The sequence below is a fragment of the Triplophysa dalaica genome, chromosome 16, assembly GCF_015846415.1.
Source record: "Triplophysa dalaica isolate WHDGS20190420 chromosome 16, ASM1584641v1, whole genome shotgun sequence".
Taxonomy (NCBI): domain Eukaryota; kingdom Metazoa; phylum Chordata; class Actinopteri; order Cypriniformes; family Nemacheilidae; genus Triplophysa; species Triplophysa dalaica.
In genome coordinates this window covers 3,574,577-3,593,750 of record NC_079557.1, presented here as the reverse complement: position 1 = coordinate 3,593,750, position 19,174 = coordinate 3,574,577, and the positions used below count along the sequence as shown (strand labels likewise).

At 37.7% G+C, this 19,174-nt stretch overlaps 1 protein-coding gene across 1 annotated transcript in view; it reads right to left on the bottom strand.

The window, feature by feature from the left end:
- Positions 1 to 19,174, bottom strand: part of col23a1a (collagen type XXIII alpha 1 chain a) — a 98,097-nt gene that overhangs the window by 25,367 nt on the left and 53,556 nt on the right. The window contains exons 3-5 of the mRNA XM_056769779.1: positions 3,742 to 3,777; positions 2,354 to 2,361; positions 1,618 to 1,644 (exon numbers count right to left, since the gene is read on the bottom strand). Coding sequence (XP_056625757.1) covers positions 1,618 to 1,644; positions 2,354 to 2,361; positions 3,742 to 3,777 — 71 coding nt within the window. The remainder of the gene's footprint in view (positions 1 to 1,617; positions 1,645 to 2,353; positions 2,362 to 3,741; positions 3,778 to 19,174) is intronic.

Below are 19,174 nucleotides of genomic sequence, written 5' to 3'. Positions count from 1 at the left end.
TACTGTAATGACAGCAGCAATAATGCGCAGAGAGACAGGAAGTGATAATGAATCAAATCCGATGTGTAATTGCCTGCCGAAGACACGCAAGACTTAGTCACAACTACAACAAATACGCTCTCTCTAAAACTCATACTTTACACCCCAGAGTAAAGTTTGTTAAGTAAACATTGCATGATGATCCGAGGCAAACCAACTAAACCGAGGGGTCCGCAATTAGACTCCAGACCAAACAAGGTTAAAAAAGTCTTACTCGCTTTATGACTCAAAAGCGAAAAAAAAAACACAATCGGACCCCAAATTCGTTTTGAGGTATTCCAGGTCGGTCTGCTTCTTATCTGCCATCTGATGTTCTGCCGAAAGCCACTAGAGGCCACCAGACCACCAGCATATCAGGTGACATCAATTACAACCCCTTCCGTGATCTCTTTCTGGACCCCAAGAACTGATGACATGCTTGCATACAATACATATAAATACAAATTATATGGATTGAGCTGTTAATGTTTTACTGCTTTGTTTTACTTAAGCCAAATATAATTATAATGTACAAAATACAGTAAAATAATACTAAACAATTATCAATTAGCCTATTTTACAAAGGAAACAATATTATTTTTAACTAATTGCATTTTTTTATTTAAATTTATGCATTTTGGCAGATGCTTTTATTTTATCTAAAGAGACTTACATTGCAATATCCTATACATTTATACAAAGGCATGTGCATTCCCCTGGGATCGAACCCACAACCTTGCGTTGTTAACCCAATGCTCTTACCACTGAGCTACATGTTTAACATATATAAATAAAAAATCACTGTTCAGATATAGACTAAAATCTTCATATGTGTGCTGGCATAAAAAAACAGCAGGGTCTTTTTGGAGATCTGGTTTGATGTTCTGGTTAAACTATAAGAAGTTGGTTAAAGTGCTAGTGACCAGCGATGCTGCTTATTTCTGCACAGTTACATGTGATGATTTGTCTATAGCCAATCCATTCTCAACACCTGATTTCTGTTCCAGTTCTTCTATTTCAGGATAATCCAGAAAATAGGACATTTTAATCGGAGCCCCTATAACTCTCTGGTCTAGTTTCCCGGACACCAGTTTAGCCAATGGCTGCTTCTGAAACCTTTTCAACTGAGAAACACTATTAGGAATGTAATTAAGACCAGAAGTGGTTTCTCCTATTCCAGGAAACTCAGCGTCATTATTGCTGCCATCTCGGCTACATGGACCGTAGAGTTAAATCAGGGTATTTTACCTCAATTATTTAGGGTAAAAATATCCTTTACTTCACCAAGTAAAGTAATCATGTTGATAAAAAGGTGCGGTAGTAGATTTTTTTAAATGTAGAAGTGCAGATATTTGACTTTTCTAGCTGAACCACACAAACTCTGTAATTCATCATTCATAATAGTGATTATATGATGCCATAATCTAGATTAAAAAAACTTCATTCAAAATCAAAGTAATAAGAAAAAAAGCAAAAAGGGGAAAGGTTTAAAGAGATGAAAAAATTATGATTATAGATTGACAGCAAGAATGTGAAGTCGGGTTTGAAAGAAAAGCGGCTCCATAAAAAAGGGGCCAAAACTGAAAGAAAATTATTTACCGGGTAACCGTCTCGCCCATGCTTGCCCTGTACAAATAAAAGTGGGGAAAATTAATTAATAAATATATGACAAAATAAATATATTTTTTTATCTCTGGAGTCCTTGTTCAATTTGATGCAGAAATGAAAGAGAAAAATTTAAGAAAGAAAAAGTACAGCTGAAAGAATTAAGAAAGCTATTTGGATTCAAAATTTGAGACGGCAGCTGAATATAGAAATAGTTTTTACAACCTGCCAATCTTCTCACGATGTAATTCTTTGTTGTTTATGCCTACTAGCTGGATTAACGTTTTGAAGTCTGTAAAGCCTTGAGAGAAAATAAACTAGTGGAGCATAAACTACGTGAAGTTCCACATAAAGCAAGCTGAAGTGTTAAAAGCTGTCACACAATGTGACATCTGTAAGAACTGCATTGATAGATGAAATCCTGAAAGCATGTTAAAATATTAAATACTGACCCGATATCAGTTAGCAACAAAGTGTTGACAGCTTGACTTTAACACAATCTAAAGCAGGTGACGGGATATGTAACCTGTTGTTGCCCTGCGTGTTAAACTGCTGTTAAGACTTTCAGGAGACCGCTTCTTGAACTGTGAGAAGATACTACATCTTAAATCTTTCGAGGCAGAAGTTTTGTTGACTCACCGTGCAAACTTCAGTCACGCTTACAACACTACAGAGATCATTTAGTACCTGAGATGTCACGATGAGGATGTGTTAAGATGAGGGTACTTACTGGGGGTCCTGCAAAATAGAAAAAACTAATTAAAAAAAACATTAAAAACTATCTAATTGATCACAACAATAGAGTAATAATCAGACGTTTAGGCCAAGTAAGTTGAGGGGGCAAAGAGGTTATAAAATAGAAGTTTTATAAGACTGAAGGTTGTTTGTATTCCCTTTTTATGTAACCTTACCACTTGCGGAGCATTTAAAGAGCAAGATGGGGAAAACAAAGGTGAACGTGTGTGTGTGTCTCACAAAAATTCCCAGAGCACATGTTTCGTTAAAAAATAAAATGGGCCAACATCAAAACTGTTTGGTTGGAAAGACGTTTTGAAAATGGATGAGGGTCCTTATTAAACAAGCTCCTTTAATGAATGAATTATGTGTATGTGACTGGACAGATCTTTGCACTGATTGGTCCTCTAAATGTCTTCCAGGTTTCCAGCATATTTCCTCTCTCACACTGAAGAAACAAACAGATGCTCAAGCGAGAGAACCTCCTCCATCCATCTAGCCGGGTTCAACTCGTCCCTGCCCACTTCACAACAGGCAGGCACGGCTAAACAGAACCACATCTAGCAGAATGGGTGACAAAATGACCCACTATCTCTATGTAAATAAAGTGTTCTGCCAGTGTTTGATGTTCCTCTCCCAGGGCAGCGGGCCTGGAACGGGTTTGAGAAACAGATGTAAAGAATTGCCCTTCTGTCCAAATGCCAGTTCAATAAGAACGAAGTGATCCCAGATTTAATCGGATGGGAGCGGGAGGTGAATATAGGTTCTCACGTACAAACGGTTCACATCCATGGCCCAAAGATAAAGTTACGACGTGGTCGTGTTTTTGGATGTTTTCAGGCAAGGCTTCAAACCGGTCACCTCTTTAACTCATTTCACATTTAATAACAACTTATTTTACAAGTGATGCGTCAATGAGTCACTTTTGCTCACAAATCAGCATTTTCATGTATGCAGCTGTGTTACGATCAAGCCGAGTTTAAAGGGATAGTTCACTCAAAATGTAAAAATCTGTCACCATTTACACTCCCTCAGGTCGTTCCAACCTGTATGGATTTCTTTACGCCGCTAAACACAAAGAATGCCAATAACCAAACAGATCTCCTCCCCCATTTACTGCCATGGTAGGGAAAATAAATACTATGGGGCTCAATGGGGGATGAGGTTTGGTTACTGACATTCTTCCAAATATCTTTCTTTGCGTTTAGCAGAACAAAGATATTTATACAGGTTTGGAACAACCTGAGGGTGAGACAGAATTACATTTTTTGGTGAGCTTTCTCTTTGATACCTCTGAGTCATCATTACTCAGACATCCACGTTGACTCACAACCACTTGAATAGTCAGGCAACAAATATAAATAAAGCAGGAATATGACTCACCAGGGTCACCTCTTCTTCCACGTTTCCCAGGAGGACCTGAAGATAACATAACATAACTTAAAATACACATCTTATAAAAACATGAATAAATATCTTTCATAAACATGTTCAACATCAGGGCTCAGAAAACACAGATCTAAATATTTAATATGGGCCATATAATGTTGCTTCATCCTGTTTCCCAATCGCTTTACGACCAAGTACACTTCTAAACCTTCTAATATTAAAACCATGCAACACATTTAGCTTTACATCATATCAAACCACGTCACATAATACAATTTTAAATGAAAGACTGATTGATGTTTGGCTGTATCGGACAGATTTTAAGTTGTTTTTCTCCATGCTTGTGAAGAACAAACATCTGTGGTCACAAAAGGCAGATAATGTTTGTTAAAGGCAACAAGATGTGCCAATTTTCAAAGAGCTGTTTGTACAATTTCTAGAAGCTTTTGCAATTGCCCTTTTGAGCGTAGGTGAGCGAGTGTTTGTAATTCTGGTATGACTCTCACCCCACAATTAAACAAGTGTGATTCAGGTGGTAGAGATCATAAGTCAGATTCAGTTATTTGTAAATGACAAACGTATGTTGCAAACGTAAGCATGACCGTATATATATACTGTAGCATTGTGCTCTTTGTACACAAGAGTATGCACATGTTCAACTTAATTTGAGTGTCATTTTAATTAAATAAATATTGCATATCTTAAGTACCCTAGTTAGCGTACTACTGCGCACCTATTACTTGGCATTTGTATTAACCCTTTGTATGGTGTTCATCTTTTTTTATCAACCAATTCTTGAGGGTGTGGTCGGCCTCAGCATAATTAAGGTTTTAAATCAATACAGCAATAATACATTATGTAAAATCCTTTAATGAAATATGTTTACTTTATCCCAAATACAAGTAACATAGATGGCATATGGGTAATTGACAAATATACGTGTGTCCTATGGTGTGACAGCAGAAGTAAAAAAAAACTATGAAGATAAATCTCTCCTATTTACACTTATTCATTTAATAAATATAAATGATATATTATAAACAGTTTTTTAATTATTGCTATGTAGAACACATGTAGGTTAATTTGTCATTTATTTCTGTTGAATATTTTTTATGAAAAAGAGGATATTGCTTATTGTAGCAAATGTACGATTTGGATGAAAAAATATATTTATGTCTAAAGTTTAAAATTGCTTTATTAACTTTTCTCATCATTTAAAAACCTCAGTAAAACATATCTGTTTAACTTTCTTTCTCCAAGATATTTAGTTTTCTTTGATTTTGTGTTGACACAAACATCTTGTGACCATTTCTATAACGGCACCAGTAACTCCACACAGGCATTAAAAATGTGTGAAATGCACGTGTGACGGAGAAACCGGAGCAAAAGTCATGAATTTTAAGGGATGGAAACAATCAGGATTAGGTGAATCCATTGTCACAGATGAACAGAGATGGGGCGTGCATGTCTGTGAATGAGGCATCTGGGCCCGACGCATCACTTCCTGTTTGTGTATCTTTATGACAGAACAAAGCGGCCACGGGCATACCTCCCAGACTTTTTAAGATCGGTAGCCAAACCCCCCACCTTCCCTTCTCTCTGGTTAACCGATTAACCCTCCGCTGTCCCCTGGGCACTAAATCACTTCCATCAATCCCCCCCCAAAAGACCTCTTTCGGTACTGTGAAATAGAAACCATACCTGAGTGAAGCAGGAGAAGGGAACGCTGGGATGCTAATGAGCTCTAGTCACAGACACACTCTTCTTGTTGGCATCATTGTTATTATTCTAGGTTAATCAACCCCTGCTGCTACGACCCCTATTAGAGATCTCTGACTGACAGGAAAAAAGTCTCGGGTTTTAGCTTTGCCTGGTTGAAACGCTACCCTAAATCCAGCACATCTGGCATCAAACACCATCAGGCCATTAAGCTACAGTGAGCTGTGAGTGAAAGGTTGTTGGTTCAATCCCAGAATGTATTTAGATAACGTAAACTGATCAGTAAACAAGCTAAAACTTAATCAAGGGATACTTTAGCCAAAAAACTAAATGTCCCGATGTTTTACTCACCCTCAAGGCACCCTATTTGAATTTTGTATATGACTTTCTTCTTTCAGAATAATGGGTCGTTCAGCTTCAGAATGGGAGAAATTTTTGGATGAGATTTCAAAGCTCCAAAAAGTGCATTCATCTATAAAAAACTGCTCTACACGGGTCCGTGGACCCTTATTGGACAATTAAACACACCCACACATCATCCAGTGCGCAAAAGAGCACGACCACGTGTCAACCAGACAGCTTGAGGAAGAGCACGCCCATCAATGATGCTTATAGTGAATCAACAGTTATGATGGTAAAGTGCGACGATGTTATGTGTGCTGGTGCTGTATTTCCGCCCCCCCCCCCAGCACGCCTCCGGGAGCTCGTCTCTTTCCAGATAAAATCGTACAGCTTTATCTGTCTTTTATAAATTTGATCAAACTAAATACTCTTCGAAGGTACGAAGTATCCAATACTACTGTATGGGTACTCAAAGTTATTATGAGATTGGCAGAAACTGCGTGTTACCTCATTTTTAAACAAACGCATTGATTCGCATCATAAAGCCTTTATTAACCCACACGGAGCCACGTGGAGCAGTTTTTAAAACAATGGATGCACATTTTGGAGCTTCGAAATCTCATCCGCAATTCACTCCAATTCTGAAGCTTACACAAGTGTGTCAATCACACCACATTGCAATAACTGCAATAGATATTATTATTTATTTGTATTTTAAAATTGGCTACAAAACCTAAACATCATTGACCCATGTACAGTAATGTTCTTAAAATTCAAAACTCTTTGGTTAAGTTAGGAAGAAAAGGCACAACAGAAGTAAATAAGGATGGTGACAATGAAAAAAAAATCATGTAATTGATAGAGCCCCGTGTAAGCAACGATCATGCCTTCGATTCCCAGGGAAAAGAAGTACTGCTAAAAAATATCTTACATTACACTTTGGATAAAAGTGTGTGCAAAATGCATTAAAGTATATTGTAATATTTAACAAAATTGCAGTTTGTTTATTTTATTTTTGTTTGTACAATTTAATTTTTAATAGCTGTGGCTTTTGTCAACCATGTTTAACTTTTTAACCCGTGATATACTATCGACCGCAGGTTAAAAGTTCCTATATTAAGTGCACTATAAGTCAGTTAAATGACTTCTGACTTTGATCTCTTTCTTTTTAAGACGTCTGTAAATGACATCATTCACTTTCTCATATGGCATGCGCTATATCATCCAACAGGCTTCTTGCCCTACTGGTTGTAACTTTTCTTTACTGTATTGATGTTTCGGGCTTTGTATACGATGACACAAATCACAGTCAACATAGTGAACATACTGAATCACAGCTTCATCTTTGAGCTTTCTGGCTTACTGTAGAACACAGTATCACATTACACAAGACCAAACCACAAGAGCTATAAATACAAGTGTAAGTATGTTCTTCCCCAACAGAACCCATAAACACTACGGGGAAACTCAGAGACACCGGGGTTGATGCTTCGATCGCTGGAAGACGCCACTAAATGGGCCCCTGATGTTTTATTTTTTATATCTGTCAACGTCTGATGAACTGTCACATGGACAATTATTGCAACAGTAATAACTTCAAGATTAAAAACTTGATGCGGGTTTGATTGAATCTGGATGTAATCACGGTCGCAGGCAACCTAAAGGTCTCCATTGTTCTCCCCTATAGCTGTCTCCATACATTAACATTCAGAAATGACATAATTGAAGTGTATCATTATTCTCAGCCAGGACAATCCGACCACTTGCCGAATTCCATTCCATATCCGATCAAGAAGGTCTGTTTCAGATATTTACGCGCAAGTTTGATTTAGCTACTGTGACATTCTGTCTAAAACAAATGTTTCGGAGAAAACAAAAACGTCATATGTTCGACAACTGCTCATAATAAATGTCACGAGTGAAATCACAGAGTTCGATTCTCTCAGTTTAGTTCCTAAACCACAGTTGTGTTTCACTCTGCAATATCACAGACCGAAAGAAATTGAAGTCTTTCAATGGAAGGGAAGTCAAAGTAATACCACAAGGTGTGCAGGGCACTGCCATGATAAACCTTAGTCACGTTCAGCTTCAGAAGCATCTTTACATGTGACTGGTATTGTAGGAGAACGTTCACATAGTAATTTGATAATTATTTTTATCAAAACTTCACTGCACACCCGAAACACCAAGCAAGTGCTGATACCCTGTAGCTTGCAAACTTTAAGTTCACATATATTAGTTTTGAACACTTAAGCCCATTTTAAAAATCTATACATGGCAGGTGGTTTCAGAGACAGGGCTTAAAGGGTAACTCTGGCCTGAAATGAAAATCCTGCCATTAATTACTCTCCCTTTAATAGTTTAACATCTGTATGACTCAATTTTTCCCAAAAACATAAATTAAGGTAGTTTGGTAAACTCCTCCTTAGATTGCAACGCAACCAATCTTCAAAGTGCTGAAAGTGCCTAAAGACATCGTAAATTTTCCACGAGATTTCGGTGGTTAAGTATAAATTAATATAATGCGACAAGGATACTGTCTTTGTGTAAACAAACAAAACTAACGACTATATTCAAAAGCTTCCTGATTTGAGTGATAGTTTCCCAGCGCACATCACCGAGAGCCACACGACTGTGCATCCGGTGTCAGCATCTCTTAGCCTTAGTTAAATTAGGATATTTAAGTCAATTTAAAAACATGCTTGTGTGCATTTCGATACTAAGCAATTGCACTGATATATTCTAGATAATTAGTTGGCAAATCTAAAGTTCACATTTATTAGTTTTGGCCGCCTAAGCCCCACTTTATATCTATATATTGCGGGTCGGTTTCCCGGACATGGGCTAAAGACTAGTCTAAGACTAACTTAAATGTTACAGGTGTCTTCGAAATGAAATAACACTAACATATCTTAAAATATATCAGTCTGATTGTTTTTTTAATTCCTAATTTAACCAAATCCTCGTCCGGTTTTAATAAAAGCCGTGTCCGGGAAACCACCCCATATTATTGCATCGGATCACAACATAACATTTCAGTAACACATACAGTATTTGTAGAAAGAACAGGCAAAATATAACAAAATATGCTTTGATTCTTTTAGAAAGAAAGAAAGAAACAGGTTAGCTTCCATCTTCCTTTAATTGCTGCTTTGGTTTATATTTTGAGCCTCCATGTTAATTCATGATTTAAGTGTACAAATACTTTGTTTTCCTCACGTGTGAAACGCAATTATAATTTATGTCTCTGGAATTATTCATTGACTTTACACATGACTTTACACAAGATTTTTAATGTGATGTTTGACAGGTGGTTTATGTTGACTGGGATTTGTAACAGTGCAGGAACTCTGAGTGTCAAATCAAACGCTGCCGTGGTCACGACATCACGAACGAAATAACAGAGCTTAAGTCAACCGTTTAGAAAAGGAAGGCGGAGGTGTGTAATCTGGACATTACAAAGTGTGTGTGTGTGTGTTTATGTAAGAGTGCGATGGTTCTGGTACCAGCGAAAGCCATCACATTTATATTCATTAATTTAGTGGATGCTTTTCTCCAAACTGACTTAACTATATTTATATCTCTTTCCCCCATCATATGCACATGGGAAGACATGTGTCTAATGGTGTGACAGCAAAAATGTAGAAAACGGAATGAACATTTATGACATAAAATAGCATAAGAGAGACTAGTTTTCTTTCTAAATTGTTTGCTGTCACACCATAGGATACATATACAGATGAGTTCATTTCTCAACAACCGGAAATCTTTCTTAGGATGTGTGAATGCACTTAGTTGCTTTTAACAGTACATATTTTGAAATTGCATACTTTCTATGCATTTAAAGAATCTGTGCGCAATCTCTCAGATGTCACTGCTTCAAAATATCCCATTTGTGCCAAGATAAAAACACCAGAAGAAAAACAGCACCGGCGTGTAAATCCTGCGTGATTGTTGCTGTTTACTCATGTTGTAAGTGAATGTATGTTTTGCCATTAAGATTGGCCTTTGCGTGATGGAGTGTTAACTTGCTTGACCTCCAGATAAACAAATCTGCCTACCCCCCCCAGCAGTTGCCTGCCAGTCAAACACTTCCATGTGTGTGTTGACGCTAGGAGTGTTGGTGTTTATGAGAGGGGCCGGCTTCTACACGGGTCCCAGACGCTCGCTGGGTGGCTCTGTCATTAGTGCGGGTTACTATAGTGGTCAACAGCGAGCACATACACCGAGAGGATGTGCAGACTCACGTTCCATACGACACAGTGTGACAAAGCGGCCCCAGGGCTCCATACTGCGGCCCCCCAAAAGATGAATAGATTTGCCCTTTACAAACAGACTTAACCAGTATCGACCCATGTAGGGTAAAATGTCATCAAGTAACTCATATTTAAAACGGCTTTGAGAAGAAACGGTCTAGGAAATGTGACAGCACGCTTAAAAATCCCATCGCATAACCAGTTAGATTTAGCATATACAAGATGTTTTTAAAATCACAGCCAGCTTCATAATGATGCATGTAGCTTATCTAAAAATAAGCAGACCACCATGCTGTGCGCTGTTATCGGTTACGAATTACAAGCGATTCTTGTCTCTACACAACACTGAAAGCCGAGCGTAAAATTTTTGAAACGGTGTAAACATAAACAGAACATTACATCGATATAATCAAAACAAACATCACACTATTTCCTCAAGGGTGTTAGACTAGATGTCAAAAACACACATTTTATTGATTTTTGAGTCGGTGTGTAGTTTTGTAGTCTTAAAAAGTGGCCCTGGACTTCTATGCCAAGCGGCCCATCGGTTGCGTCCGTGCACGATTTCGTTCCGGGTTTTCAGGCTCCTTCACGACTGCAAACCGTCCGCTATTTCTTTCCGGCCCAACCGTGACTGCGTTTCGCGGTACCCCCTTCGTTCATTATGTTCTGGCTCACCGCCCAGCTGGAAAATGCCCGATTATAATCCAGCCCTGCTTGTATCATATATACCTCATTTGGAACTGAAAGTTTATGTATCGAACGTGCATCTGGGTAACAGATTGGTAACATTTATATTATGACATTTTCTTTGTGAGATATTTCTCAACTCAAAAACCACTAAAAAAAAAAGCTTTAAAAAAGTCAATAAAGTGTTTATTAGATTTTATTAATTAAATTTGTAATTGCCACTTATTACACATTGTCAGAATATGAAGACAACATTCATAAACAAACATATTTTAAACACCCTTCAAGTCCACCCAGTAGACTGACAGCTGATATTTATATTGTAAAAAATGCGACTGCACCTTCCATTCACCTGAACGTCATCACTCGTCTAACAGAAGAGAGGAATTTGTGGTGTCTAGTCTCAAATACACGTGTCCCTGTGAGGGTTAACCGCAAACAGGTACGTGGTCATGTGGTCCCGATTCCCAGATTACACACTCCTACCTTGGCGCTTCATTGAACGCAGTCTAGGCAAAACCCTGGTCTGAATGAGCATGCAAGGTATGAAGGTCTGTTTAAAATCATAACCTGAGCTTCAAAGACCAGCCTTAATATTATAGTGATTTCATGAAAAACATAATGAAGGATCATCATTAAACTATGCGAAAAATACTTTAACTAGAACACCGTGTTGTGTTTGTCCCCTTTTCTTAATTTCGCTGACAAACTAAGATGAAAAACATTTGTAACGTGAGCATTACGGCTGCCTGTTATCATTAAATCCAATTCTAATGACTGTAAACCACAGGCTCAAGTTTTGGGGGACCGGAAATCTTTTCAGTAGGTTTTATTATTAACGTGAAAATCACCGTAACAGAAGCCAAGATTTTTATTATTCCTATTTGCAGAAAAATTCGCTTTAACCATGCCTTGTAACCACAACATTAGTGTGTGGGCATCGTAACCTCAAAGTATTCTTTAAAATCTGCTTTCCCTTCAGCAGTTCGCGGACAAAACAAGATTGACATCTGGGTGTACCTTGTTTTCAGTAACCTATAGGGGGCGATGTTTTGCTTTAATTAAAAACAAAGGGATTTATTAAAATACATAAATCTGAAACACTGAAAACGAAATGTAAAAAAATACATGTTTTAAAATTCTGTTTCAAGGCCACTGGTCTAATGTTAACAAAAAGTCACGATTTCTGAATCACACAAACTGGTCTTTGACGCATTCTCGAGTCATGCCGAGCTAAAATCTGATAAAATTAACATTTGTGTATAATCATACTGTGTATACAATTTAATTATATTTAATAAAGGTCATGCACAGGGCTTTAGAAGACAGAGTCCAGAAAGACAGCTGTTCAAGTTGACCTTGAGACATATTTACATCTACGTTATGGTGGTTGCAAAATGTTGCCAGATCACGAGCCTCAAAGCACTTCAGACATTCGCTTGTGCTGCCAAATACAGTCAGACAGAGAAGACTGGCTATCATTTACACCTTTAAACACCTCCGATATTGATTCCAGAGCACAGACTGCCAGACACTTCAGTGAACACCTCATTCGTCACAGGGAAACTGAGAAAGTGTGCACGGAGTGAAAAAAGAGAGAATCGATAGCATTGTGTCGAAACTGCACAAGTTGATACGACGACTGTCAAAGTTTTACCGGCACCAAATCTATCAATGATCCTTGATTTCAACTATAAAAGAGACTAATTTCTGTGGTTTTGCATGTGTGAAAGCTGCCACAACACTGGACCGTTGTAAGAGGTCTCCGGGATATTACCATGCAGCTGCACATACCCAAGCACATAGATACAGGTGGTCGAAAAAAGTTATTTTAATCTTTTAGATACGGCCGTGAATAAAAGCTATAACACATTTCTCTTTAAAAAAACATATAATTTGAGGTCTCATTCATTTTCGTTACAGAAACAGCGTGGGACAAGTGAACAATTTAACGTTTAGGGATTCTTCAAAATGATCAGAAATAATAGTCATGATTGCTTTAGCAGCCACCGCTAAAAACGCACAATTCAACAAAACTGATAAATTCTATCCAAACACTTTCAGTTTCCAACGCTTTCTATAAAAACTTCATTGTATGACGTTAAATAAATACAGCTCTTGTGTGATTTATGCCCGAAATAAAGCTCTTTACGTTAGATCATATTATGAAACAAAATATTACTTTTAGATTAAACAAATAAAAACAAGCCTAGATTGAGTCGAGTCATCTGTGCCAGGGCACACTTCACTCTGCAACAAAGAATTCTTTGCCAATTACAACAGTGAAGCACAAAACCACATATCAAAACATCTTAAAACACTCCATCGGTCGCATGACATGAGCGATTTTTCTTATTAAAATCAACATCATATCAACGTCATCTCAATTGTTAAACAGTTTGAGGCTTTTGTTGAGCGAAAAACAGACATAAGTTAAGTATTTTTCCACTGTGATATTTAAACATGGGATGTATATTTGACAGCAGAGGAGATGAGCTAAAGCTCATAATGGCTGTTTGGATCCGTGCGTCAAGCATCGAGACAGAGAAATATCTTGCTCATGTTTAATGGTGGCTGACGTTTGTCCACTTGCTTTGAAGGAAACTCATCTCAATTTAGACAACAAAGTTTGCAGTATTCTCATCGGGGATTTGACTCAGACCAAAGCTTCACTTTGTTTAACTTTCCACAGGCCGTAATGTTTTTGGTGGCTTGTGAGATCACAGCCAATGCAATTTAGGTTCTTGGAATAAACACACAAATGTTTCATTGCCATTTAGGAGCAAACTAAAAACATTTGAAATCTTTAAGTTATAATAATTAGGCTATCTACTGTAACGCTTAAATTTCATCTGCAGATCACAACCAATTCTCTTGCAATTGCTGACAAAGCTTGACAAGTATTCTTCAGCTTAAGCATCTGTGTGGCTTTCTAAATAGTCTTCATTTGAGCAAAGTGTTTTAAGACAGACTGAACCATCCATCCATTTTAATGACAGCATTTTGATGATTTTCTAATGCATGTCAAAGTACAACCAGACACAAACAGAATGGCAAAGGTTCTTAACTGGCAAACCCATGTGTCTGTATTTATTGGAGTAATGGGTTTATTTGGGTACATACAGTGTTAAACACATGCAGAAATATACCGTTTGAAGACACATTTAAACATGTCATGTATAACTTTGCCTGACACAGACGGGCATTCTTGTTTTCCCAGTTTTTGGATGTTCCCTGCGGTCGGATGCAGTGATATTTCTGAATGATGAAAGAAAAGTCATCTGGACTGCTGGTTTTAAATATTCATGCCGACGTATTATTCAGACACATTGGTTCTCACTTCTAATGCACTTTGAGACAGAATAAAACGATTCTCCATGTTGGCAAATTAATCCAAAAGTCACCCATGTATGACTTCATCAAAATTTGGTTATCCAAGCTTTTCTATGAATTTTCCGCTTAATAAATAGCTTTGTACCCTTATTGAACCGTCAACAAATGCCTCATTTGTGTATTTTTATTTCTCCAAAAGGCTTTTTCCTAAGACGCTGATAAATAAATAAATGAAATGCAACTCCAAGTCTCGACAGAGCAATTATGGAACGCTATCATTATTCCAGTGAAGTTTCCAAAGCATGATCTCATGACATACATAAAAAAAGATAATAACTGAATCGAAAAAGCTTGTGATTTATACAAACATCAACACACACCACTTCAATAAGACTAAACTCTTAAAAACACCATAGAAAAACTCTAAATGGTTCCGTAAAGAACCTTTAACACCCGAAGAACCTTTATATCTCACAAAAGGTTCTTTGATTCGAAAACAGGTTCTTTAGATTATGTAAAGGTAATAAAGAGATGGTTATTTGTGGAACCAAAAATGGTTCTTCTATGGCATCGCTATGAAGAAGCTTTTAAGCATCTTTATTTAAAATTTGTAAGAGTGTAGCAACTGGTGTCACAGTTCAGCACATATGGCTGTAATATGGGTTGATGGCTCATCGAATAGATGGCCTTCAGTATTTGCGATCTGTTGCTCCAAGTGTGAGAGATCCCTGTTGACAGAGAATAGCTACTAATGCGCTAATACCGACCCAAACGTGCATGCACCCCAGCCAACTTTATTCTTTCAACTGGATTTATGATTGGATAATGAAATAGATGATGATTGGGTACGCCAGTCACTTCATCATGTGGAGAAAAGCCACACAAACAGGGTAAAGGTCAAACTGGAATCAATTAAAGATGTGGTTTAATCCAAATCTCTGTTGTATGACATAGCAGACTGTATTCTGTAAATGCTAGACGTTTCAATAAATATAAAAAAGAGCAAAAAATCTGCTTTTTATAATTGATTTAGCGACTAGCATGTTGCATTATGCAAAAGCGTTTTACAGGGGCCATGAAGTACCCACCATGTGCTCCTTATATAAATCGGTGACCACAAATAGAGTTTGTGTATAATACACGTCTAAATGGGAACAGGAATAAGTTTAAATTAAATTAAAATCAGATTTATCAGTTTATGCCAAACACATACGCTAATGTTATTTTAAAGACAAACGGCTATCGGCGAAATGGAAGACATAACAATGAGAACATGTACAAGCTGCACACACCAAAAAAAGGTTGTGCTTATAAGCAAAGCAGTACGAGCGGCTGTGCTATAGTGTCAATATAATCACAGCTCAAGGATTGAAAACATTTAAACATTATATTACATTTAACAAGACCTCTTACAGCTCAGACACTTATACTTTTTTCTTCTGCTGCACCTTAAATAAATCTTGATCTTCCACTCTATGCAAAGATTTTTTCTGTCATCATATGACCTCTTTGGAACGGTTTAAAAAAAGAGTGACATATTTTACTGACCTTTCCACTGTAGGCTTACCTAATATCTGTGTTGCATACCAGCTTTGAAACCAGCAAATACAACCGTAAATTCTGATACTTGTTAGCCCAAAGGAAGGCGCATAAAAATGCATAACACGAGAACCCAAGAGACAGGTTATTGAATTATGAAGATGTCAAGCAGAAAGGCCTGCCGGTCAGCATGGAAGCAGAGCAGATGCTGATAACAGCTTGTGTAATGACGTGTGCTGTAAAATATGCCAGTCAGGAGCGGGAGAAGATCTGTCTCAGGAAATCTACCGTGCAGGTATGTGGCCTCTTCTCATGCATGTTTACAGAGCTTCAATCCCCTCAAATGTAGACCATTGTACAGAGTACCGGTATTCAGCACTATGCACTATAAAATCTTTCTGACATCAGGTAATATTGATAAACATTTTGTAAGAGGTCAGTGGAAAGAAAAACCAAGAGACTAATTTTATTGTTAAGAAATTTTAGTATCGTGCAATGCTTCTATTGTACATCACATAAGCTTTTCATGACACGATTTGAACAACGCTTTACAAATACAGCGGAACTGAACTAAACTGACTTTTTCATCCTGACGCAGGTGACATCATGGTCTCTCACACAGGCTTTATAAGTACTCTTATCTTGGAGGGGGGTGAACAAACAAAGATAAATATTGTGGCCTATGACATCACCTTTTGCAAGTCAAATCATAGCATGAAACACAATGCCTACTGGTTTGTGATACTACAGCTACTAATACCCTCAGCATGTGAACAGACAAGCTCAATATGTCCGTAGCGCACACACACTGGACAAACATATCCTAATAAATACACATCTGTGCCAAATGAACTGAAATATGCCAGCACTTTAACCACTGGCCAAGTCCTACACCGTTTATACACCGGACGCCATGCAACATGACAAAAGACATTAGGAACACATAAGGATCCATTATAATTTTAAATTTTGTCCACGCTGGATGCGGCACGGTCGTATCTGAATGTATCGTTACACCCCTACATCTAGAACCATGTCTACACTATGTCTACAATCGTGCGGGTGGTGCTAGATGTAGGGGTGTAACGATATATTCAATTCAGATTCGATATGATACTCAATACTGGGTAAACGATTGTGACTGGATTACTATATTTAGGCAAAAATAAAAAATAAATTAACTGAAAATTAAATGACAGATCTTCCCCCAGAACATTAAATAATTTTGTATCATTTGTTATTTTGTTAAAGAATTGACAAAATTCAAGGTTTAGTTCAAGCATGTTTGTGTAAACTATTGATAACTGAATAGACCTATCCCAGAAAAATAATACTGAAAGTTATATAATTATATCAAAATAAATATTTATTTAAAAATACATTGGTTAGAGCAGGGCGCTGGCAACGCCAAGGTCATGGATTTGATCCCAGCGTTTAAACATACTCAAAAACAAATGTATATTATAATGTAATGTAAGTCGCTTTGGATAAAAGCATCTGCCAAATTTTAATGCTTTAATTCCCAACTTCACTTATATAGAATGTCACATTCTAGATTTATGCTAAATGCGATTGGTATAAAAAACATGTTGCATTTATAATATCGACTCTGATAAGAATAATTGTCAATCATCTCACAAAAGATCCAAAGATTCACCAGTTACCACAAAAACAGTCAAAACATATCAACCATTACATTGTACTTTAAGAACAATATCTGGTAACAAATGTAATTGATCAGCTGACTGAATAGCTACATAAAGGCATGGTTTGTTGTTGAGAACAGCATAAAACAAGACGACTTTAGGTCTACCACGCTTCTTACCCCCAGCGACCTCCACCTCCTCAGGGGGAGCAGCTGTAGCCCTGGCCCGTCTATCTGCTCACTTTGGGACTTAAAGGGTCCCCCTGCGTGCCCCCTGTGTCTGACAACCACTGAGTTGAAAGCGAAGTCTGGCTGCGTTCGATTAAGTTATTTGCTTGTTGAGCGCAGGCTGAAGGAAGTTTCACACTGTCAAAATCTGACAACAATCAGATCCCTGTTGAGCCGGCTTCATGTCACACGCACAGTAATGTAGAGCAGTGATACTATTCAAGCAAAAATACTTTTTTTTGGATAGGTTTCAAATTGTTAAGCAATACATACATACAAGACGCTTTTATCCAAAGCAACTTACATTGCACTAAACTATACATTTGTTTCCAAGTATGTGCAATCCCTGGGATCAAACCTATGACCTTGGCGTTGCTAACGTCATCCACTTACCACTGAGCCACAGGAAAGCTTATTAAATTAAAATGATATGGACACTGGTGAATCATGTCTTTAGTAAATAAACGTGATAAAATTCACCTGTGGTTTCTCTGCGAGCTCTTATTGGGGTCTCGGTTAATGTATAAGGATTTCATTCATCCGTTTTACCAGGTGAAAATCCTAAATCGTTTAGAAATGTAAAAGCACACCTCTGCTTAACAATCTGCACATTCCGAGGTCTAGATCTGCCTCATTTAGCAAGAATTCTCCCTCCCTCATTTGCTTAATGAATGTAAATGTAATTAGTCATGCTATTCTATCCTACAACAATTCTCACAAAACCATGAGTTTCTACGTCATAAATGAATAACACCCTCTAAAACATCTGTAACTGAAAGTACAGTCTAGTAAACAAAACCTACAAACTTTTTGATAATCTTCACCACCTTGAGTATGTTGACCTGATTTCTGTGGTATATAAAGTTATATACTATAGAACGGATGTGAGCATAGATCCTTTGGAATTCAACAGCCATAGTTCTTGAGGGCAGATGTGGAGAGTTTGTCCAGACATCACTGTGTCTGCAGAGCCCAAAAGAGTCCAAGCCTCAGGAGGGATAACTGGAGAACCTCTGCGCAGGAGTACAGTTTCACCTTACTTGTCACAGGTCAACACAATAGCCGGACTGATAATGTCCTGCAGGTATTGTCTGAATGTGAAGCACAATTCAATCTGTGGATAGTTACAGTCAGCAGAGTCTTTCAGTACTAGCGATACGAGTAAGAATATTTAGTTATTCATATAATAAGCAATACTGAAGACCTATAGGGTGTATATAACATACCGATGAAGCTAATGGAACGTTCAGATGGCTCTATCAGAAAAGTCAACACAGATGGCCTCGATTGCAAACCTTCGCTTAAGCCTCATTTTTTAGTCATGCCAAGAAATAACAAAGAAAAAACGCACTAATTCAACAAATTACGTACACGCAGAACGGCAGTGCATAGGATGTGCATGGCGTTTTTTCACGTGACGTGACAGGTTTAGTTTTAAGGCGTTCGTGTGTGAGACCACGCAAAGAGAGCAACATAGAGACGAGCAGATGTGCTAAACAATGTTCTCTCAAGTTCACGAACACAGAGACCTGGTACAGCGCCACCACGTTTTTCCTCATAAATCACTCCATCTGCTCTTGTACTACATCAAGGTACATAGAAATATCATAGAGCTAAATTTAATACTTTTAATACCGTTTTTCAGACTCTTTCCATACATTTTAAGACCTCATCA